Here is a 20,460-nt window from a genome sequence, read left to right on the forward strand (position 1 = left end):
ATACACCAGTTTCTTCGGTTTTGCCATTTTTATGAAAACTTCATGAATTTTTAAATATACAGTATAACATCTTTAAATTAATAATCTATAAATTAATATCTCTATAAATTAATATAATTTCATAGTCCCAAATTGAATTTTTAATTCAATTAGTATCTCGATAAATTAATAATCTCTATAAATTAATAAAAATTATAGTTTTAGTGTAGTCCCAACATTATTAATTTATAGAGGTTTCACTGTACTATTCGATTATAGGATAAAATGAGTGAAAAATTAAGTTTTTAAGAATTTCGGTTTTTAGACTGAGTCAGTTTAAATCGTCATCGTTGGTGTCCGAATTACGTTTTCCGGTTATTTTACGGTCCTCGGCAGTGAGTTTTCAAATGTGATTATGTAATGAATTAATGATTGTTGGGTCATTTTAAATTAACTTGCGGCCTATGACATTAAGTTTCTACATAACTTTTAAAAGGTGAGGCTGATGCGTCAGACATACTCAAAAAACTTCCTAATCGTCTATTCTTTTGCACTGTCTTTGAATATGGCATATGGTTCTCCACTTTGTCGCTTAACTCTCACATCCAATGATAAAACATTACACTCTAAACCGTTCTATTAAGTGTCACATATCATTGAAACTCCTTAAATTGATAGTTTTTCATAGTCCTACTGAAAACTTGATTAGTATAACTTTCTATGTTTTTTTTCTACTTTTTGAAGTTGTCCGCTGAGACCTGTACGCCATGGAGGGATTCACTAATTTCTCATACTTCAAATTTCAATTAGAACACACTGGTAGTTTCAAGGAGGAGACGAACAAAATTGTTTACACGGCTGATAACTACAGGAAAAACCAATGAAAAAGAAACACAATTTTTTTGGACAGACCGAGAGAGTTCGCATAGATCTGAGAGGATATGTATATATTATTACGCTATGTTTAATAAAGGGTTTTACAATTGTGTGGGGTTTCTAAATTGTGATAGATTATTATTTTCTTATATTTACACAGGTTGCGGATTTACTGGATATCAATTAGTCAGCGTATCAGATGTTAAATCTGAATGGATATATGGTCTATGTCTGACATATTCTTGAAAAAAATGTTGGTAGATATCGAATTCATGAACACAGATCGAAAATTCTTTTAGACATTCACGCAAGTGCGGAGCTATATCCCTAGTGTTCACTAAATGGCTAACTCAATCTTATGTGAAAATAGTTTGCCCAAAACGAAAATGGAAAATGATTTGGCTATGGTTGGTAAAATTATTGGGCTGTGCTGAGTAGAGCAAAGAAAAAAGAAGAGAAAAGCAATGGGTTGGACGAAGCCTGATGTTATGTTGCATCGTATCCAAAGCCCACTTGTGATAGCAAAGCGTGCGGGAGCAAATTCTTAGAACGTCTGTGACTTTCAGATGAGAACACCACGCCGTTTCTTAATCCAAGGCAATAGAAAAAAAGCAAAACTAATATCCGACCTGCCGGAATCGAACCAGCGACCTAAAGATTTGCTGTCACAGACTACAGTCTTCCGCTCTACCAACTGAGCTAAGGTCGGATTTGATAGTATGGGACTATGTATAATATTTTAATGTTGAAATAACTAGATTGGTTCCCATACTATCAATCGAATCTGCAAAACTAAATTGAACCACAAGAAGGCCACAAGACCAAGTGTATCTTTTGTAATTTTATTTTTATATCTGTCCTCTTTCTTTGGGAACAATCAGATACTACTTACTAGGCATTAGTCGATGTCAAAAAAAAAGGCTACTAAAAAATATTGTGGACTAATATAATATCTGCATCACATATTATTTTGAGAATTATATAAATTGAATATTATTATAGTTATGAATATTTTCAGCATTATTTATTTGTTTGACAATTGACATAATTATTTTCAAATTTTATTTACGCGAAGAATCTTATATATGTACTTGTGGACAGTACTCTTTCCATCATCCGAAGAATCTTCTATAAGCTAGTACCAGTACTTCTCGTTCAGACCGATACATTCTAGAGCTTCTGATCGTAACCGTTCATCATATAAGTCAAATACCTAAATAAGTCAAACAATAAATAACAGCCGTTAGATTAGATCTAACATTATCGTACAAGAACACAGCTACGTGGAACTCTTCACGACTTCACAAATCTTGTAATAAAAGATAAGCGTCCGTTTAAAAACTCCACAACTCGGAGAAACTGAGCGAGTCTGACTCAGAGTTACCACCGAGTCAACTCGCTTCTTCTCCTTCTCCGCCATGGCTGCTTCTTCACTCCACACCTCAATCTCTCCGCGTAGCTTCATCCCTCTCTCGAAACCTTCTCAGAAACTCCACCGCTCCCAAGTCTTCCTCAGAAACAAACAGAGAAGCTGCGTCTCTTGCGCGTTGGTCCATGACGAAACCGATGTGGTTCCAGTGCAGAGCAGCGATCGTACGGACCACGAGGAAGGCTCCTCCGTGGTGATGAGCAACGAGACGGAGAGAGATGTGAACGAACCGTTGGTTGTTGGGTTTGGTGCTGAACAGCTTTCCTTTGAAGGGTTCCCTTCTTCTGCAGCAGCAGCTGACATGGGAGACGACAAGAGTAGAGAGAGTGAAGAGATGGAGAAGATGATCGATAGGAGCATCAACGCCACGATCGTTCTTGCTGCTGGTACTTACGCCATCACCAAACTGCTCACCATCGATCATGATTATTGGCATGTAAGTATTGATACTGATGAGTGTTCAAAAAAAAGTATTGATACTGATGTTGCTTGAACGACAAGTAATAAAGATTATGACTCTGGTTCTTGAATGGTTTGTATAGAATCTTGAGCTTTGTTTTTTTATTTTAATTGGTTTTATATCCTCAGGGATGGACACTGTTTGAGATACTAAGATACGCTCCTCAACATAACTGGCTTGCTTACGAGGAAGCCTTAAAGAGAAACCCTGTTCTTGCCAAAATGGTCATAAGTGGAGTTGTGTATTCTGTAGGAGATTGGATAGCTCAGGTTATTGTTTTCTTTCTACCGCTCTAAGCTGATAATTTTTATGGTATTAACAATCTTTCTTGGTCTCCAGTGTTATGAAGGCAAACCTTTGTTTGAGATTGATAGAGCAAGAACGTTGAGATCAGGGCTAGTGGGGTTCACTCTCCATGGCTCTTTGTCTCATTTCTATTACCAGTTCTGCGAGGAGCTTTTCCCTTTTCAAGATTGGTGGGTGGTTCCTGCTAAAGTGGCTTTTGATCAAACCGTGTGGTCTGCTATATGGAACAGTATTTACTTCACGGTTCTTGGGTTTCTTCGTCTTGAATCGCCTCTCAGCATCTTCAAAGAGTTGAAAGCTACGTTCTTGCCTATGCTAACAGTAAGAAACTCTCTGTCCTCCCTCATTTGCATGGCCAAGATGTATGTGCAGCCGGATGAAACATTCGTCTTGACCCTCAAATTTTAAAGATTTATTAACTAGTTTGACCAAAAAAAAAAGATTTATTAACTAGAAAATGTTTATAGCCTCTTAAATCTTAGATCCGGCTCTCCTAAATTGTGTAGGTTTTAAGATTTAGGAATAAACATACTTTTGTTTTTTTTTTAATGCAGGCAGGGTGGAAGCTTTGGCCGTTTGCTCATTTGATCACATACGGTTTGGTTCCTGTAGAACAACGGCTACTCTGGGTTGATTGTGTGGAACTTATCTGGGTCACTATACTTTCAACGTAAGTGTATCAAACTAATTTTTCAAGTCTCCAGTATATATATAACTTATTTTGTTGTTTACTTTTCTTGATTTCAGTTACTCAAACGAAAAATCAGAAGCTAGAATCTCGGAGTCTGTCATTGAGACTTCTTCGAGTTCTACTACTACATCCATTGATCCCTCCAAGGTGCTTACTACATCCTGAAACTTTCTCATTTGGATGACAAAAACATTGATCTAACACAAAGTCATGGTGTTGGTTTATAACAGGAATGAGAAAGCAGCATGCCAAGATTGGGGTTTATGGTCATGGTATTGTATATATATATACACACAGAGTTAGCCCACAATAGAGTGACCAGAGATTTGAGATTGTTACAAAAGAGGTGAAAATATTGAAAATTTCAAATGGATGGTTCTCTCCATGTGTAAGAAAGTTAACCAGTATCTTGAATATACCCATAAATATCTTTATTAAATGATTGTTACAAAGTTTATAAACACAGAAAGTAGACATCAAGAATGATGTTAAAGATATTCAGATGGATGGATCTATTTATAAGATAAACCAGAGCCTGAACTACTGAAACATTTTTATTAAATACTTAAATATCATAACTTCAGAAAACAGATCACATTGTTATCTGATTGGATCTGGAAATAAAAAGTCTTTCCGATACATCAAACCATCAAAAAATTGTACTTGCATAACATGAAGTAAGAAAAGGTTTTGTATGGGTACCTTTGAGCAAAACCAATAATGATTTTCCAAGAAAAGAAAGATAAAGATAAATCAAGCAGAAGACATATTACAGAGTCGGCTTGGAGTTGGCCGGAAATTCCACCGTCGCTGACTCATCCGATGGTGACTAGACGGCATCAAGGCTCGCTTCAATATCTCTCTGTTTCCGTCGCTTGCTCTCCTTATCAGCTTATCTCTGCTGGGAACAATATAACCGTGCCGAACGCACCGAGCCGAGCCAGGCCGGCCTGAACACGTGCATGCCAGCCGGGTCCTTAGACTCGACCCGTGATTTCTCCGGGCGGAACGGTTCGGTTCTGCTGCCGGCATCTCTAGGCCTTCTCGTTGTGGGAATCTTCTTCTTGCAAACTGCATTACTCTGTCTCTAGAAAAGAAAACTTTGTTATTGGTTTGCATGATTTACATATATATATTTATAAGAACAAAATATCGTTGACGTGGTCCGTTTCTTACAGAACAAGAAGTGGTCAGTATGGTCTGGATTCAAATCTGACTGGCTTTTTCTTTTTCTTTTGAAGATCCTATAGTTTAAAATATTGTAATAATGAATTTTCATTGTTAATGTTTGAATAAATATAAGTAAACCTAATTCACAGATAAAGTGTATAATAATTACGAAACAATGGTTGTCGATGAGAAGGAAACTTAGAAAAAATAAAAGCTTTCACATTTCTGCCAACTAATCGTATTAGCTGTAATCTGTAATGAAAAGGGTAACAACTAGCAACACCGTCTTGGCTTTTTTTGCACTTCTTTGGTCGTTTTTGTATTCACTTTATTTTTCTTTTATGGTTCATATTTGCATTTTCTAAAATATCTTGAAAAATTGTTTTAAAAGCCTTAAGTTGGTTACCACTTTTCAAAAATACATTTAATCAAAATATTTTAACATTTAGATTTATAATTTATTAATTATTGTTTAGGATTTATTATTTAGAGAGTAGAATTTGGGTTTAAAAACTTCTATGAAAGTTTTATAAATTATTCTTATACATTAATAAATGATTCAGGAGAAAAAATTTAATTTTTATTACAAAATTTAAGATATTTATGAAAATAGTTATCTACAAAATAAATTTTAAAAGTGGTATCAAATTTGTAATAAATTTGAAAATTCTCCATAAATCTTCGATTATATCATTCAGAAACAATGGATTTTTTTTTTTATATTGGCAATTATGATCACAAATAAGAAGTTAAATCAACAATGTTTTTCTAATCAAATCATATTGCTAAGTGATATTTGGTGAAATGAAAGAATTTTAGATTTTACAAATTAACGGTAAATAATTAGTTCTTGATGAGTACACTAATGACATCAATGGTCAACACAATTCTTCATTCACACGCACATCATACTATACCATACACATTTCTCCTATTAATAATTGAATTTCTTATCTACAAGCTCAGCTTGATGCTTATCACAATATCCAGCAAGTTTCAGATGTTTTGAAAGTCTACTGGTTTTCATTATCTTTACAAGTAATTATGAATGATTGTCTTCTTATCTCGTGTGTATAACTGCATATTCAAATGATAACAAACTTCTTTTGTATTATATTGATCCGGTGAGTCATGTGGTTTTATTATTGAATGTAAATTTTATTCCATAGTCTCTGATCTGTAAGTTTTGTTGAAGATAATCATGAAGCTTAACTTGGAGTACAAGTTATAGTTATCCTAAGAGTATTAGGATTAGGAAAACATAGTTCTAATGAGTTTAGGACTTATCATCTCTATATAAAGAGTTGCAAGAGTGTTGCATACCTTTAAGAGTTTTAGAGATTGAGTTTGAGAGTCAAAGGTTTTTGAGTGTTTCCTTTGAAGAGTTTAATAAAGCGAGTTCTTTATTTGAGTTACAAAGGTCTTAAGACAATATTGTGGTATCAGAGCTTAGGTTCGTGAACCATGGGGGATCTTTCGACAATTGTTAATAAACCTAAGGAAGTAGGAGGCTCATCATTCAAGTGCCCTATGCTGACAGCAACCAACTATACAGTCTGGGCAATTAGAATGAAAGTTGTACTCCAGCTTCACAAGGTTTGGGAAGTAGTCGAGACAGAGACAACTGAGGTCGACAAAAACACTATGGCAACCTCTCTGTTGTTCCAAGCAATACCAGAAACCCTAATTATTCAAATTGGGAATCTGACTACGGCAAAGAAGATATGGGATGCAGTTAAGGTTCGTTATGTTGGCGCCGACAGAGTAAGAGAAGCAAGGTTACAGACTTGCAAAACAGAGTTTGATCGTCTGAGAATGAAAGATAGCGACACTATTGATGAGTTTGTTGGGAAACTCACTGAACTCTCAGCAAGATCAACAGCCTTAGGAGAAGATATTGATGAACCAAAGATGGTTAAAAAGTTTCTATCGTCTCTACCAAGCAAAAAATATATACATATAGTTGCATCGTTAGAGCAACTCCTTAATCTAAATACCTCAAACTTTGAAGATATTGTGGGACGTCTGAAAGCATACGAAGAGAGAGTCAATTCAGCGCTAGAAGAGACGCAGGATGATCAACAAAACAAATTGATGTACTCCAACACTGAGGCTCCACGTGACTACAACAATGAGAACAGAGGAAGAGGTAGAGGAGGACGAGGTAACTATAGAGGAAGAGGACGAGGTCGCGGGTATTGGGATAGCGGAGACGCTTCACGAGTAACGTGTTTCCGATGCGATAAGATCGGTCACTTCGCTGCAACCTGTCCAGATAGAGTGCTAAAGTTATCAGAGGTTCAAGAGACCAAAGAAGATGATACACAGGAGGCAGATACATTGATGATGCACGAAGTGGTCTATCTTAATGAGAGAAACGTGAAACCAAAAGAGTTCGAGTCAAGTATGGATGGAGATAAGATATGGTACCTCGACAACGGAGCCAGCAATCACATGACAGGAAACAAAAGCTACTTCAGCTCCATCGACGAGACAATTACAGGGAAAGTAAGATTTGGTGATGATTCAAGGATAGAAATTAAAGGAAAAGGATCCATCCTATTCATCAGTCAAACCGGTGAGAAGAAGCTCTTGTCTGATGTATACTTTCTGCCAAATCTGAGAAGCAATATAATCAGTCTTGGTCAGGCCACGGAAGCTGGATGTGACGTGAGGATGAGAGGAGATTACCTTACTCTTCACGATAAGAATGGAAAACTGATTGTAAAAGCAAGCAGATCGAGGAACCGACTCTACAAGGTTCTTATGGAGATAGACGATGACAAGTGTTTAAAGCTAGAGATACAGAGTGACTCTGCAAGATGGCATTCACGGTTAGGCCACATTGGAGTTGATTCTATGAAACTGATGATACAAAAGGAGCTGGTCCTTGGGATACCTCAGATAGATGTTGAAAAAGAAATATGCGGCTCATGTTTGCGTGGCAAGCAAACAAGACAAACTTTTCCACAGGCAACCAGTTTTCGTGCTTCTAAAGTATTAGAGCTAGTTCATGCTGACCTTTGTGGACCGATTTCACCAACTACTGCAGCAGGAAACAAGTATATATTTGTACTTGTGGATGATCATTCGCGCTACATGTGGACAATTCTGCTAAAAGACAAAGGAGACGCGTTTCAGAAGTTTAAAAACTTCAAAATAATGGCTGAGCAAGAAGCTAAGACAAGCATCAAGACGCTAAGGACTGACAGAGGCGGTGAATTCACCTCTAACGAGTTTCAAAGATTCTGTGAGGCCTCGGGAATTCAACGCCATCTGACTGCTCCGTACACGCCACAACAGAACGGGGTAGTGGAGAGACGTAACAGAACACTATTAGAGATGACAAGAAGCATCCTAAAGCACATGAACATACCTAACTACCTTTGGGGAGAAGCCATACGCCACGCCACTTATCTCATAAACAGAGTAGCGACAAGAACCTTGAAGAACCAGACACCATACGAAGTGTTTAAAGGGAGGAAACCAAGCGTTAAACACCTCAGAGTCTTCGGGTGTATTGGATATGCAAAGGTTGATGCACCACATCTAAGAAAACTAGATGATAGATCGAGAACTTTGGTGCATCTTGGGACAGAACCTGGTTCTAAAGCATATAGGATGTTTGATCCTACTAACAAGAAGATAGTGGTTAGCCGAGACGTAGTGTTTGATGAACACAAGACATGGAACTGGAGCAACGTCAATAAAGGTCACGACAAGCCAGGAAAGTTCAAGATCACGTTTGGAAACTTTGGTAATCAGGGAATAAGAGATGAAGAAGAAGAAACAGAGGTACAAAAACAGGATAAAGAAGTTGATGTTGATTTGTCTGAAGAAGAAGATGATTACAGTGACGAGATAAATCTAAGAAGATCAACTAGAATCACCAAGAAGCCAAACTACTTGAGTGATTACATATGTTTATCAGAAGCCGAGGGAGAGAGATTGTTGTTGCTTCTGAATGAGGAGCCGTTTGATTTCACTGAGGCAGTAGAAGAAAAAGTATGGCGAGATGCTTGTGCAGATGAAATAGAGTCTATTGTCAAGAACAATACATGGGACTTGGTTGATCTTCCTGCAGGCGCTAAGGCTATAGGACTCAAGTGGATATTCAAGGTCAAAAGAAATTCAGACGGAAGCATAAATAAGTATAAATCAAGGCTAGTGGCGAAAGGTTACATACAGAGACATGGTATAGACTTCGAGGAAGTCTTTGCACCAGTAGCACGTATTGAGACAGTAAGATTCATCATTGGGTTTGCGGCCAGCTATGGGTGGGAAGTGCATCACTTAGACGTCAAGACTGCGTTTTTACATGGTGAGCTTAAAGAGGATGTGTATGTAATGCAGCCAGAAGGGTTTGTGGTTGCAGGAAGCGAAAACAAAGTATACAAGTTGAAGAAAGCCCTTTATGGTTTGAGGCAAGCTCCGCGAGCATGGAACGAAAAGTTAAACAAAGCTCTCGAGAAGTTAAGATTCAGCAAGTGTGTGAAGGAACCGTCTTTGTATCATAAAAAGGAAGAAGATGACCTTCTCCTAGTAGCAGTATACGTCGACGACTTGCTTATTACCGGATCGAGCACTACGATGATCAGCGAGTTTAAGAAACAGATGTCTACGATCTTCGAGATGAGTGATCTAGGCTTACTTACATACTACCTAGGGATCGAGGTTGTGCAAAACAAAGATGGGATAACCTTGACTCAAACGAGATATGCGAAACGTATACTTCAAGAGACAGGTATGGATGATTGCAATGCGGTTCTTACACCAATGGATGCAGGTTTGGTTTTGTCAAAAGCACCTGAAGAACAGAGCGTCGATGAGAAGGAGTTCAGAAGAAATATAGGGTGTCTGCGATATCTTTTGCATACGCGACCTGATCTCGCATTTAGTGTTGGCTTATTAAGTCGCTACATGCACGAACCTAAAGTGTCCCACGCAGCCGCGCTGAAGCAGATACTCCGGTACTTGAAAGGCACTCCATCATTTGGACTTACATACAAACGAGCAGACAAGATGAAGCTAACTGGATTCAGTGATAGTAGTCATAACATTGACAAAGATGATGGGAGAAGCACTACAGGGCACATCTTCTACCTGAATCAGTGTCCTATCACATGGTGTTCTCAGAAGCAGGAGACAGTAGCCTTATCGTCGTGTGAAGCGGAGTTTATGGCTGCCACTGAGGCTGCAAAGCAAGCTATATGGCTTCAAGAACTCATGGAAGAGATCACTGGTCAGGCGTGCAAGAAGGTAACGATTTGCATTAATAACAAATCGGCGATAGCGTTGACAAAGAACCCGGTGTTTCACGGACGTAGTAAGCATATTCACAAGCGATATCACTTCATCAGAGAATGCGTGGAGAATGATCAAGTAGAGGTTCAGCATGTACCAGGTGTGGAGCAGAAAGCCGACATGTTTACTAAGGCACTCGGTAAAACAAAGTTTCACGAGATGAGAAAGCTAGTTGGTGTAGAAAATGTTAACTTCAAGATTAAGGGGGAAAATGTTGAAGATAATCATGAAGCTTAACTTAGAGTACAAGTTATAGTTATCCTAAGAGTATTAGGATTAGGAAAACATAGTTCTAATGAGTTTAGGACTTATCATCTCTATATAAAGAGTTGCAAGAGTGTTGCATACCTTTAAGAGTTTTAGAGATTGAGTTTGAGAGTCAAAGGTTTTTGAGTGTTTCTTTTGAAGAGTTTAATAAAGCGAGTTCTTTATTTGAGTTACAAAGTTCTTAAGACAATAAGTTTGAGATTTTAAATGCAAATAAATTATATGCATGTCACTTTTTTTTTCTTCGGATCAAAACAAGATTTATTAATTAAGATAAAAAGAGAGGTCTTTGCAAACTCAGCAGCTTCCTCATTCTCAGAACAAATACAAAGGAGACTAAAGAAAACAAGAGAGAGAAACAGATTACATCGGCTTGGATACTGAATATCTCTTTTAGAAATTGTTTGTTGTTGACTGCTTTAGTGAGTTTTGTTTGTCGGAGCAAACTTGAAGATCGAGGATATCAAGTATAGCTACCATTTACCTAAAAGAATAAACTTCACCGTGCAATATTCCAAATCAGTGGTTAATATGAAACTTCCAAATATTGGTTAGACTTCTTCTATCCATACATAATCTTTTATAACCAACCGAAATGGATTTGCATGGCGGCTAGGTGTTGTATTTGAAGTACTACTATCCATTCATGTCTTAACAGGAGATTAATAATCAAGTGGTAATTAGTGTTTTTGCATCCTATGAGATTTCGCCTTATAAAATGTTCAAAAGGATGTATTATTGGTGGTGTAGGTCATGGATCAAACTCCTTCAACATGACATTATGTTTCCAGCACTTGGCCATCTATAAACATTTTAAATGAAAAAAAAATACAGTACTTCTATCTCATCTTAAAAGTGTTTTTATTGTCATTTTATTAAATATTCACCGTGCAATATTCCAAATCAGTGGTTAAAAAAAAATATGAAACTTTCGCAATCATATATAAGTACATCTAAATATTGGTTAGACTTGTTCTATCCATACATAATCTTTTATAACCAACCGATCGAGATGGATTTGCATGGCGGCTAGGTATTGTATTTGAAGTACTATCCATTCATGTCTTAACAGGCGATTAATAATCAAGTGGTAATTAGTGTTGTTGAATCCTATGAGAGTTCGCCTTATAAAATGTTCAAAAGGATGTATTATTGGTGGTGTAGGTCATGGATCAAACTCCTTCAACATGACATTAAGCTTCCAGGACTTGGCCATCTATAAACATTTTAAATGAAAAAAACAGTACTTCTATCTCATCTTGAAAGTGTTTTTATTGTCGTTTTATTATCTATCTTTCTGTTCTATTAAAACAGAATCAAAATATATATATCAAATATTTGAATGTAGATATACAGTAAGTAATATAAATTTATATCAAATAAATTTGGTTTGATCTAAAAATAAATTTGCGCTTTGAAAACTTATATCAGAATCTAATAAAGTACTAAATAATGTTCTTCGCCAATAAACTTGCACCAATTGAAACATTCGTGCGATTGCATAAATATCTGAATTAGATACATACTAGTATCTCCAACTATTACTTTTATATTTATACAGTATACAGACATGAAACATCTACCCTACGTTCAGTGAAAATAGTAACCATAATTAAGAAGAAAATAAAATTAACTTGTATATGTTCTATATGTTGCCTCACCTCTCTAATCTCTTTAATCTCCTTCGTTCTAACCCCACTATACAATAACCAATTCCCCAAATTACTCAAACCGTATACACAAATCTTCAAAATATGTAAACCGAACCCATCTCAATTGGATTTCTAATTTTCACAACGAACCGACCGGCAATAATTACCAATTCAAACCGGTTAATTGGTACGAGGTCCGGTCTAATCCTTCCTCCAAAACCCCACCTTGCTGCTGCATTAATGGCGCCGCCGCCACTGAAGAGACGATGTCAGAACAATCTCCAACGCCGCCGTTAAACCTCTTAGCCGGATCTTGATCCCAAAACGGCATTGGAATATTCGGTTTCTGATTCAATCCAGACGACGTTGCAAAATCGTGATTCATCGAGTAACCGCCACCTCCGTTGTATATAGCCGCCGGGTCGTTGTTATCGGAGAAACCCGCCGGGAAAATATTCACTCTTGAAACATTTTGACCGGGAATCGAGAGAGGAAGACGGTAAAGATCATCATCGGTCGTCATGTCATGGTGAAAATGATGATGATGATGATCCTTATCTATATCCAGATGACGATGATGATGTCGGGATGATGTACTATTGTTTTTCTTGTAGATCCGACACAACACCCAATCATCAAGCTACAGAGTTTCGAACCAATCAAAAACAACATCAATCCCTAGAAAAATATATTAATTAAGAATTCATAAATAATAATAATATTTAATATTATTATTTACCCGGAGAGAGTTTTTCTTGTGACCGAAGTCACATCTGAGACTAGGTTTATTATCGGTTAAGCGATATTCATGCATGATCCAATCTGATTTAACTCCTTTTGGTGGCTTCCCAGTGTAGAAGACGAGAGCTTTCTTGACACCAACTTTTTTACTACCATCACCGGTTGAAATCACCGGTTTATCTGTACCGGTCGCTTTCCAATAACCGGAAGTAGCTGCTCGGTTTGGTCTAGCTCCGTTTGGATATTTCCGATCACGTGGACTGAAAAAATACCATTCTTGTTCTCCGAACAAAGCCTTCTCTGTAAGAAGAAACAAGAGTCAGAATCAAAACCAAAACAATACAGATCCGACCGGTTTGGTTTAGCTTACCGGGGAGTTCCCATGGATCGTGTTTATAGAGATCGACGTCGGCGATGATCGCGACGGGCAAAGGAGAAGAGTCTGCTTTGCGTTTGAGGTAGTGGATGACGAGTTCTTCGTCGGTCGGATGAAATCGGAATCCGGGAGGAAGATTTGGCTGCGGCGGCGGACCACCGGAAGAATCAGTACTCTCCATAGGTTGAATACTGATCGGAGTTTCTTTATTTGGTGAGAAAGAAAATGATAAGAGAGATGCTTGACACTTTTCTTGAGAGAGTCGGCGTTAAGCTCTCATGTATATTAAATGGATGCATAAGTAAAAAAACCCCAAGTATGAATGGTTTTTATCCACTGGAATCTTTTGTACGTACACCATTGTATCCACATGTATTTATAAATAGTTTCTTTTAATAATTACTAGATTAGGACCCGCCCTAAATGGCGGAAATTGATTTGTCAAATTTCAATTAATAATATATGGTATATATAATATGTGTATATAATATTATATATATTTTGTGTAACATTTATATATATATATATATACATATTAGACATATATATAATATTTTATTAAATATATATAGAATTTAATAGTGTTATCATTTGTGTTGTACTTGTTATTAGTTTGTATTTAATCTTTTTTCATTTTTAGTATAATAATTTATTTTGTCACACCTTTTACCTTTTAACTTATACACATAGTTATGTCATTTTTCAAAAAAAACTTATACACATAGTCTCGTAAAATGTAATATATAAAAAAACATATTTAAAAAATCTACTGACCATATGCCACCATTATTTGGTTGTTTGAACAAAAAAAAATCATGTTCTTGCATAACTGTGTATGTTGTGATATGATGTAGGTGAAGAGTAAATATATGGAAGTAAAGTTAGTGATACGAACATGAGCCTATGTTGATTTATGTCACAATTATTTGGGTTTTGGAAGATCAATGAGCATAAGCATATACGGTCTTTGTATGCTTACGTTGTAAATGAGTCGGATATTTTTTCTCTTATGTCTGGAATGATATGGAACTCGTTGATTTAAGAGTGGTTCAGTTTTATATGATCTAATTATATTAAGAGATTAACCAAAAATATTATAAAAGTGTTACTGGTTAGGTTTAACTAATCTATGTTGGTTAAGATTTGGTTTAATTTAAGTTGGTAGGTTGCATTGTATAGGAGGCATGATATATTCTAGCAATAACTATGAAAGAGTCCAAAATTTAAATGAGAACTTCAAATAGTAGATAATCCCTAAATTAATATATTAGATATATTAGAATTATGATATTTTAAAATTCAATTGCTGATAAAAATAATGTATTTTATTCATATATTTTATAATAATAATAAATAATGTTTTCCCAAATTTATATGTCGACTAAATTTTATCAGTTATTCTTTGTTAAAAATATAAAGTTTTAATCTATATTTCCAATTAATAATAATACATGATCCCCATAATTCAGCCGGTTTAAGCGTGGTTTAATTTGCACTTAAAGCAGATAAATGACAACATTTCGACACGTATACAAAGTTTGACTTATCATGGCGAATCTGTTTAATTACCATACTAACTAAAGTACATGAGATATTTTGAATTAGATAATGACTTTCTTAACCATGCATTATAATATGAGTTCAATGTTCATATTAAGCTCGAAGTGCGGCTCGACACGAGCGGCCATGACGTGGAATTTGCGATCAACAACGATAGCGATACATATATGTGTTTGTCTTTTTACTAAATTAAAATAACACCAAAGTCATTTTAGAAAGTTCACTATTGATTTCGCTTGCTTTTTTCATCTATTGATGTACCTCATACATTATACCTACTCGTTAATTTTACACGAAACGCCACTGAACGTTTAAATATTTGTAAGAAAATTATCAATCACAAGTACAAATTTATTTTGAAATTAACCGTCGGAGAAACTGAAAAAGACAATTAAACTTGTAAGATAAGTATAAAACAGTGTTGTTCCAAAAAAAATTTAACCCTGTAAGTTAAACTTTTTTCTGGTAAAAGTGTTATGAATGTAAGTTAAACTTATGTAAATTAATAATATTTTCCTTCTCTAAACCATATTTTAGGCCAATATTATATATAGGAAAATCATTTCTAAAAATTGCGAAAACGAAAAATTTGACAATCTTGATAATGCTACAAAAAAAAGCAAAATCACTCTATATTATGTGGGCGTTGATAAAAAAAAAAGTGTGGGCATTACCAAAATGCATGCCTGCCAATAGTACCATGTTATTCTGAGTATGAGTCCAGTCGACAAGTGGCAAGCCATAAAAGTTGGCCACGAATAATGACATTGCCTTTGACCAAAAAGAAGGAATAATGACACTGCCACACAATGTAACAAACGGATGATGTGAAAATGGATGGCGGGTTCGGTATGGTAAATTTCGAAAGCATTTTTTTTACGTTTCAGATGTCATCTCACGTTTTTTTTTTAAAAAAAAATTCCATTATACATAATCACCAAAATTAGTTACTTGTAAATTTTTTGTTATTTTTTTGCCTGATCAAATTTAAAATTTGGAAAATTTTCAACTCAATATATATAAAAGAATTTGCAAAAAAAAATATATAAAAATTATGAAAGTAATAAAATAAATAATATGTAAAAATAAAATTAATTTGTGGATAGTTTAGACCTTAAGAATCCATCTGAGTAGTTTCTTATTAAATAAGCTATTCAATAGAATTTTCAAGATTGGAAACAATCTTGGGAAACTATTCAAATGAGTTTTCATGATTTGAAATAATTATATATTATTTAGTTTCTCATTATTGGCATTTGGTACATTTCTTTCGTCTATATAGTTGATTTTACTAAATTTGATGTTTGTTTGCTTAATGTTCTTGCACATAGTTATGAGTTTTGTTTTCTAATTTCATTGTTTTTATTTTTAATTTCATTTGTTAAAAATTACACTAGAACAAAAAAATGTGACAAGATAATTTTTGATTTCAAATTTTTTATTTTTGGTATTTGTTTCATTGAATCTTTATTTGGTTTTTGGGTTTTGACTAAGTATATAAAAATCTCTTAGGATTGAAAAACTTATTAAGATCCAAAATTCAAAATTTAGTGGTTTTTTTGGTAATGTACTAAACCCAAATTGAACTCAAATAAACTTGAACCAAATTAGAATCAAGTTTTATAATATTCGAATAGGACTGAAGTTCAAAAACCCAAAACTTTATTGAACCCCAACTGCAACCTAATTGACACCCCCAATATTCATAGTAATTATAAATATAAAAATCTAAACTAAATACTTTAAACCAAAATAAATAAAATAAATAATTTAAACCCTATATCCTAAATAAAAAATGAAATTATGTTATTTTTAAAACGTAAGTTCCTGATCTTAAACATAAAACTCTAAACTTAATCTTTTTCAAAACGTAATCTCAAACCACATACTTAATCCTAAATCTTAAAGATAAATCATAAACCACATACTTCAAACCATATATCATAGACATTAAATCTTGAATTTTTTAAAAAATCTAATTCCAATAATATGTATATACCCAAACCTATATACAAAATTTCAAAGGTTAAATTATACACTTCAGAAATAAAACTAAACCATTAAACTAAAACCATATCCTAAACCTCAAAAAAAATTCCAAACAAAATCATAAACACTAACCTTTATAGGAAAAATAAAACACTAAATTATAAACTACAAAACCATGAATACAATCCTTAATCATGATTCTTATTTACTAATCTTAAATATAAAGCCCAATTTATATTTCAACCCTTCAAACTAGATTATGATCCGCCCTTCAAAGGGCGGGTATATTTTTTTGTTTTAATTTTTTTGAAAAAAATTAATTTTTATATTTGAGTTTTTTGTAAAAATATTTATGTTTAATATTGATTTAATTTGATAGAATAATCCATTAAATAAATAAAATACATAGTTGGACATTATATTTGTCAATATGTCATGTTCCTGTTTAATAGAATATATATAAACATTAAACCATAAATTCTAAATAAATAAAATATAAAACTTATATCCATTATTTATAAAAGTTATAGCATTTAAAAGATAGTAACCCTGAATTTTAACATTTTATCTCAACCCCGAATCTTATTTTAAGACATTTTATAAATATTCTATATAAAATTAAAAAAAAAATAGAGAGCTTGTTTTTTTTTGGTTCATTTAAAAGAGGTATGAATCACAAAAGGTAGTTCTCTCTCTAAAACACAAACACTCTACCTTCTCTCTAGAATCCGAAAACCCTTCTCCTTGTTTTCTCTTTGCTTTCTTCTTTCATGTCCAACCTTTGCTGATATACTTGCTTCTCTGAGGTTGATGGGACCTCTCCGACAGCCGGCTTGAGATCAACGGGGTTTGTTTCGGCAAGCCTTGGAGAAACGGTGAGGTCTTAGGAAGCTGGCGAAGGAGGAAGTCGTCATTTAGGGTTTCGGAGGAGCCAGATCTAATTTTCATTTTTTTAAGATTTCTAACTTCCACGATGGCGCGTGATGTGCTGAGATGTCTCTCAAGCTTGAACTTCGTCCCCCCACCCCGAGGCGGTGAAACAACCGGAGAAGATTTGGTCGGAATATTGGTCAGAAGCTATGTCTTCCGGTTCTCGGGGATATCTCGGTGATATCATGTATCAAGACCACCGAGGGAGTTGTCAACCGGAGATGCTCGCCTCTCAAAGGTACGTGGTGGAGCTGCTACATCCCAGCGTTGGAGGTGGTCGGTTCGTGTTCTTCGGCGGTACGAGCTCCAAACTTCTGGAGACAAATTGCTAACTGTCACAAGGCTTGTTGTCGAGCCCACTTTTCAGTCTGGATCTTTTTGTCCGGTTTATGGCTGAGGACGACCGAACATTGAACAACTAGGATATGCGGTTATTATCTTGAGAAAACGCCTTTGGTGAAGATGCATTTGAGTCACGATCATCATGCCAATATTTTGGTACCACTTGCTTATTTAAGAATTGTATTCTCGTATCTAATCACGTACTCTCTCTTTTAGTAAATGTTGTCGTGTCTGAAGTCAATTTTAGGAGGTTTAAGAGATGGATCACTTCGGATCTTGGGGTGATCTCATTCTCATAGTGGTCTCAAATACAATGGGGGTTTCAATAAGCTGGGATTAAGTCCAAGTTACTGACTGAACTCCAAACTAGATTGCCTCATTGTATGAGTGGTATAAACACTTTTGGTCAGCTAGTTTGTATTCAGGTCATGGTGAAATGAGTGTTGTTTATGAGTAAAAAAAGGGGGTATGAATCACCATATATAATCTATTAATTTAAGATCATATTTTTATCTACTATTAACAACTCATATTAGCATCACTTAAAGAATTAGTTAATATGGCATATTTGATCATTTACATAAATAATAAACCAATTTATATTATATAGGTAAATTAACAAATTTATCTTTTTAAATTGTTTCATTTAAATAACTTATCACTCATCATTAAAATGTGTTAAAATTGTAAACTATATGATGTGTTATACAAATTTTGAAACTCTCAACAATATATTGTTTAAAATTTATATACAAATGGTATATAATAACCTTTAGTTTATATACTATTTGAAAATATGTTATTAGAAAACTATGAAATTTTAATAATTCATTTAAAAAAATTAATGTCAAATCAAATTTTAATTATAAATTTATTTTTATTTTAATTATAACAAAATATGTTGAGAAAAATTTGGAAAACATTACCAAAAGTTCAAATATAGAAAACATTGCTAAAAGTTCAAATATTGTTTTATAAAATAGAAAAAAATGGTAAAATGGGCAAATCGCAAGTTTGTAATTTGACAGTTGGGCGACCTCAAGTTTAAATTAGCCAATTGGGCAACTTTTTGCATTTGCCCATGTCAACTTATGTCTAAATATCCTTTGGGACCTTTGTCAGATTCATTATTTACATCTTTGCCATTTTAATTAAAATATATATAAAATAAAAATTGTCACATCACATCACCTCTCTCATTCTTTTTCTTTTTCATTTTTTTTCTCTCTCTTTTTTTTTCACACCATCAACCATCATCTACGAAATCATCTCCCTCTCCTTCTTTTCCTCTCATCTTCTTTTTCTCTCTCATTCTTTTCTACACCACCACCTTTACAGTAATTAACTAAAGAAGAAGAAAATGTTTTCTTTAACTGAAGAATAAAAAACCATTACGCCCCTGTGCACTTCAAGCCCCTGTTTATGAAATTTATACATATGCAATTCCTAATGGCACCTAAATACAATATTTATACACTAAAAATGATTAAAATGAATGCTTAATATCATACAAAAATACTATATATCATTTATTAATTACTAAAAGTATAAATACTAAAAATGTTTATTAAAATTTAAAAATTGATTTCTTAAAAGTAATCTAATGGAAAAAATTATCTAGGTTAGATTTCGATTTTATTGAAATTTATTGTAACTGTATTACATATTACATTCTCTTAATTGTTGGTTTTAAAAAAAAATCTTTCATTATATTTCATTATATTTTAATTGTTTAAATTACATTTCATTATCTTTTAATAATTTAGTTTTTAAAAAATCTTTGAATAATACAAGATAATATAAAATGTCTATTTTCTATTAAAACATCTTATATCCATCTAAAATTCTAGTTTTCATGGCTGTGATTTTATTGAAAAAACTAAACAATTAATAGAAAATGTCTTTTTCTATTATAAAATTATCTAGATTTTATTTCGATTTTATTGATTTTTTTTGTAACTGTATTATATATTTCATAATAAAAATATGATGTATTTTTTTTAAAGATATCTTTCATTATATTTCATTTTAGATGTCTTTAATGTCAATTATTTATTGTTTAATCTTTAATTGTTTAGTTTTTTTAATTGTTTAGCTTTTTATTATAAAAAATATTTAATTGTTTAGTTTTTTTATTATAAGATGTATTTCACTTATTTATTTCAACATTTCCTTTCTAAACAATCTTAAATTTTATATGAAAAATTATGTTGTCTAAATGAATGTGCTTCACATATATGAAAACACAATCAAACTAATATGTTAATTTATTTTATTGAATTTAATGAAAATATTTTGGTATATCAGCTTTCACAAATGAAATGTTGTTATAAATTATTTGATTGTTTTTACCACCTTTTAGTTAATTAGATCATTTATAATGAGATT

At 33.8% G+C, this 20,460-nt stretch overlaps 3 protein-coding genes and 1 non-coding gene across 5 annotated transcripts; 1 reads left to right on the top strand and 3 right to left on the bottom strand.

Moving 5' to 3' along the window:
• Positions 1-1,478: 1,478 nt before the first annotated feature.
• TRNAY-GUA (transfer RNA tyrosine (anticodon GUA)) lies at positions 1,479-1,564 on the bottom strand. Its single transcript is given in 2 exon segments — positions 1,479-1,514; positions 1,528-1,564. It is a non-coding gene; the product is annotated as a tRNA-Tyr (tRNA).
• A 609-nt stretch (positions 1,565-2,173) lies between these two features.
• On the top strand, positions 2,174-4,180 carry LOC108850619 (uncharacterized). The gene is made up of 6 exons (XM_018624130.2): positions 2,174-2,720; positions 2,873-3,013; positions 3,084-3,371; positions 3,605-3,720; positions 3,798-3,888; positions 3,972-4,180. Exons 1-6 carry the CDS (start codon positions 2,274-2,276, stop codon positions 3,975-3,977), a joined length of 1,089 nt encoding a protein of 362 aa, XP_018479632.1. The 5' UTR covers positions 2,174-2,273; the 3' UTR covers positions 3,978-4,180.
• LOC108850697 (uncharacterized) lies at positions 4,017-5,036 on the bottom strand. Of its 2 annotated transcripts, none has more exons than XM_018624209.2 (2): positions 4,918-5,036; positions 4,017-4,828 (listed from the first exon to the last, which is right to left on the bottom strand). In XM_018624209.2, the coding sequence occupies exon 2, from the start codon at positions 4,816-4,818 to the stop codon at positions 4,495-4,497; it is 324 nt and encodes a 107-aa protein (XP_018479711.1). In that variant the 5' UTR covers positions 4,819-4,828; positions 4,918-5,036; the 3' UTR covers positions 4,017-4,494. The 2 variants fall into 2 exon arrangements, with proteins under 2 accessions (XP_018479711.1, XP_018479764.1); XM_018624262.2 differs by having other exon boundaries at positions 4,017-4,822; positions 4,918-5,024.
• A 6,943-nt stretch (positions 5,037-11,979) lies between these two features.
• LOC108841358 (NAC domain-containing protein 18) lies at positions 11,980-13,596 on the bottom strand. The gene is made up of 3 exons (XM_018614125.2): positions 13,246-13,596; positions 12,874-13,175; positions 11,980-12,774 (listed from the first exon to the last, which is right to left on the bottom strand). Exons 1-3 carry the CDS (start codon positions 13,430-13,432, stop codon positions 12,298-12,300), a joined length of 966 nt encoding a protein of 321 aa, XP_018469627.1. The 5' UTR covers positions 13,433-13,596; the 3' UTR covers positions 11,980-12,297.
• Positions 13,597-20,460: the final 6,864 nt, after the last annotated feature.

The sequence above is a fragment of the Raphanus sativus genome, chromosome 1, assembly GCF_000801105.2.
Source record: "Raphanus sativus cultivar WK10039 chromosome 1, ASM80110v3, whole genome shotgun sequence".
Classification (NCBI taxonomy): domain Eukaryota; kingdom Viridiplantae; phylum Streptophyta; class Magnoliopsida; order Brassicales; family Brassicaceae; genus Raphanus; species Raphanus sativus.

Coding starts and splice junctions, on each gene's coding strand:
- LOC108850619 (XM_018624130.2), top strand. CDS start 2,274: ATGGCTGCTTCTTCACTCCACACCTCAATCTCTCCGCGTAGCTTCATC. Junction 3,014..3,083: donor TAGGAGATTGGATAGCTCAG/GTTATTGTTTTC, acceptor CTTGGTCTCCAG/TGTTATGAAGGCAAACCTTT. Junction 3,372..3,604: donor CGTTCTTGCCTATGCTAACA/GTAAGAAACTCT, acceptor TTTTTAATGCAG/GCAGGGTGGAAGCTTTGGCC.
- LOC108841358 (XM_018614125.2), bottom strand. CDS start 13,432: ATGGAGAGTACTGATTCTTCCGGTGGTCCGCCGCCGCAGCCAAATCTT. Junction 13,176..13,245: donor CGATCCATGGGAACTCCCCG/GTAAGCTAAACC, acceptor TTCTTCTTACAG/AGAAGGCTTTGTTCGGAGAA. Junction 12,775..12,873: donor ACAAGAAAAACTCTCTCCGG/GTAAATAATAAT, acceptor GAAACTCTGTAG/CTTGATGATTGGGTGTTGTG.
- LOC108850697 (XM_018624209.2), bottom strand. CDS start 4,818: ATGCAGTTTGCAAGAAGAAGATTCCCACAACGAGAAGGCCTAGAGATG.